The sequence below is a fragment of the Nestor notabilis genome, unplaced genomic scaffold (assembly GCF_000696875.1).
Source record: "Nestor notabilis isolate BGI_N333 unplaced genomic scaffold, ASM69687v1 scaffold4458, whole genome shotgun sequence".
Taxonomy (NCBI): domain Eukaryota; kingdom Metazoa; phylum Chordata; class Aves; order Psittaciformes; family Psittacidae; genus Nestor; species Nestor notabilis.
In genome coordinates, this window is record NW_009939507.1 from 16223 (window position 1) to 16617 (window position 395).

Consider the following 395-nt stretch of genomic DNA (forward strand, 5'->3'; position numbering starts at 1 on the left):
CGTCCTCGCCCCCCCCGCCCCGGCCCCCCCCTGCCTCCACACCCCGGGGCGGTACGATGCCACTTTCCCGAAGGGAAGCTCCGTGGAGCCGAGCCCAGCACTCCCCGTTCCCCTTACCCCGTTGGCAGCAGCGATGCGGACGATGAGGTGGATCGCGTCCCTCATGTAGAAGCGGCCGTCCCCCCCCACCACCAGCGTGGCCTGCACCGTGTCCAGGATGCTCTGGATGAAGTTCTCGGTGTAGTGGGCATTGCTCTGGAAGACCGTCACCCGCTTGCGCAGCCCGCTGGTGCCGGGCTTCTGGTCCCCGTACGGTTTGCTCTTCACGGTCACGATCTGCACCATGGCCGGACGCCGCTCGCAGTTCCGGGCGGCCGCGGGAGGCGGGGGGGGAA

At 69.6% G+C, this 395-nt stretch overlaps 1 protein-coding gene across 1 annotated transcript in view; it reads right to left on the minus strand.

The window, feature by feature from the left end:
• The window catches only part of LOC104409883 (phosphoglucomutase-1-like), a gene marked incomplete at its 3' end in the record, with an annotated part of 16086 nt that extends 15698 nt beyond the window's left edge, over positions 1–388 (minus strand). The window contains exon 1 of the mRNA XM_010019890.1: positions 118–388. Coding sequence (XP_010018192.1) covers positions 118–345 — 228 coding nt within the window. The remainder of the gene's footprint in view (positions 1–117) is intronic.
• Positions 389–395: the final 7 nt, after the last annotated feature.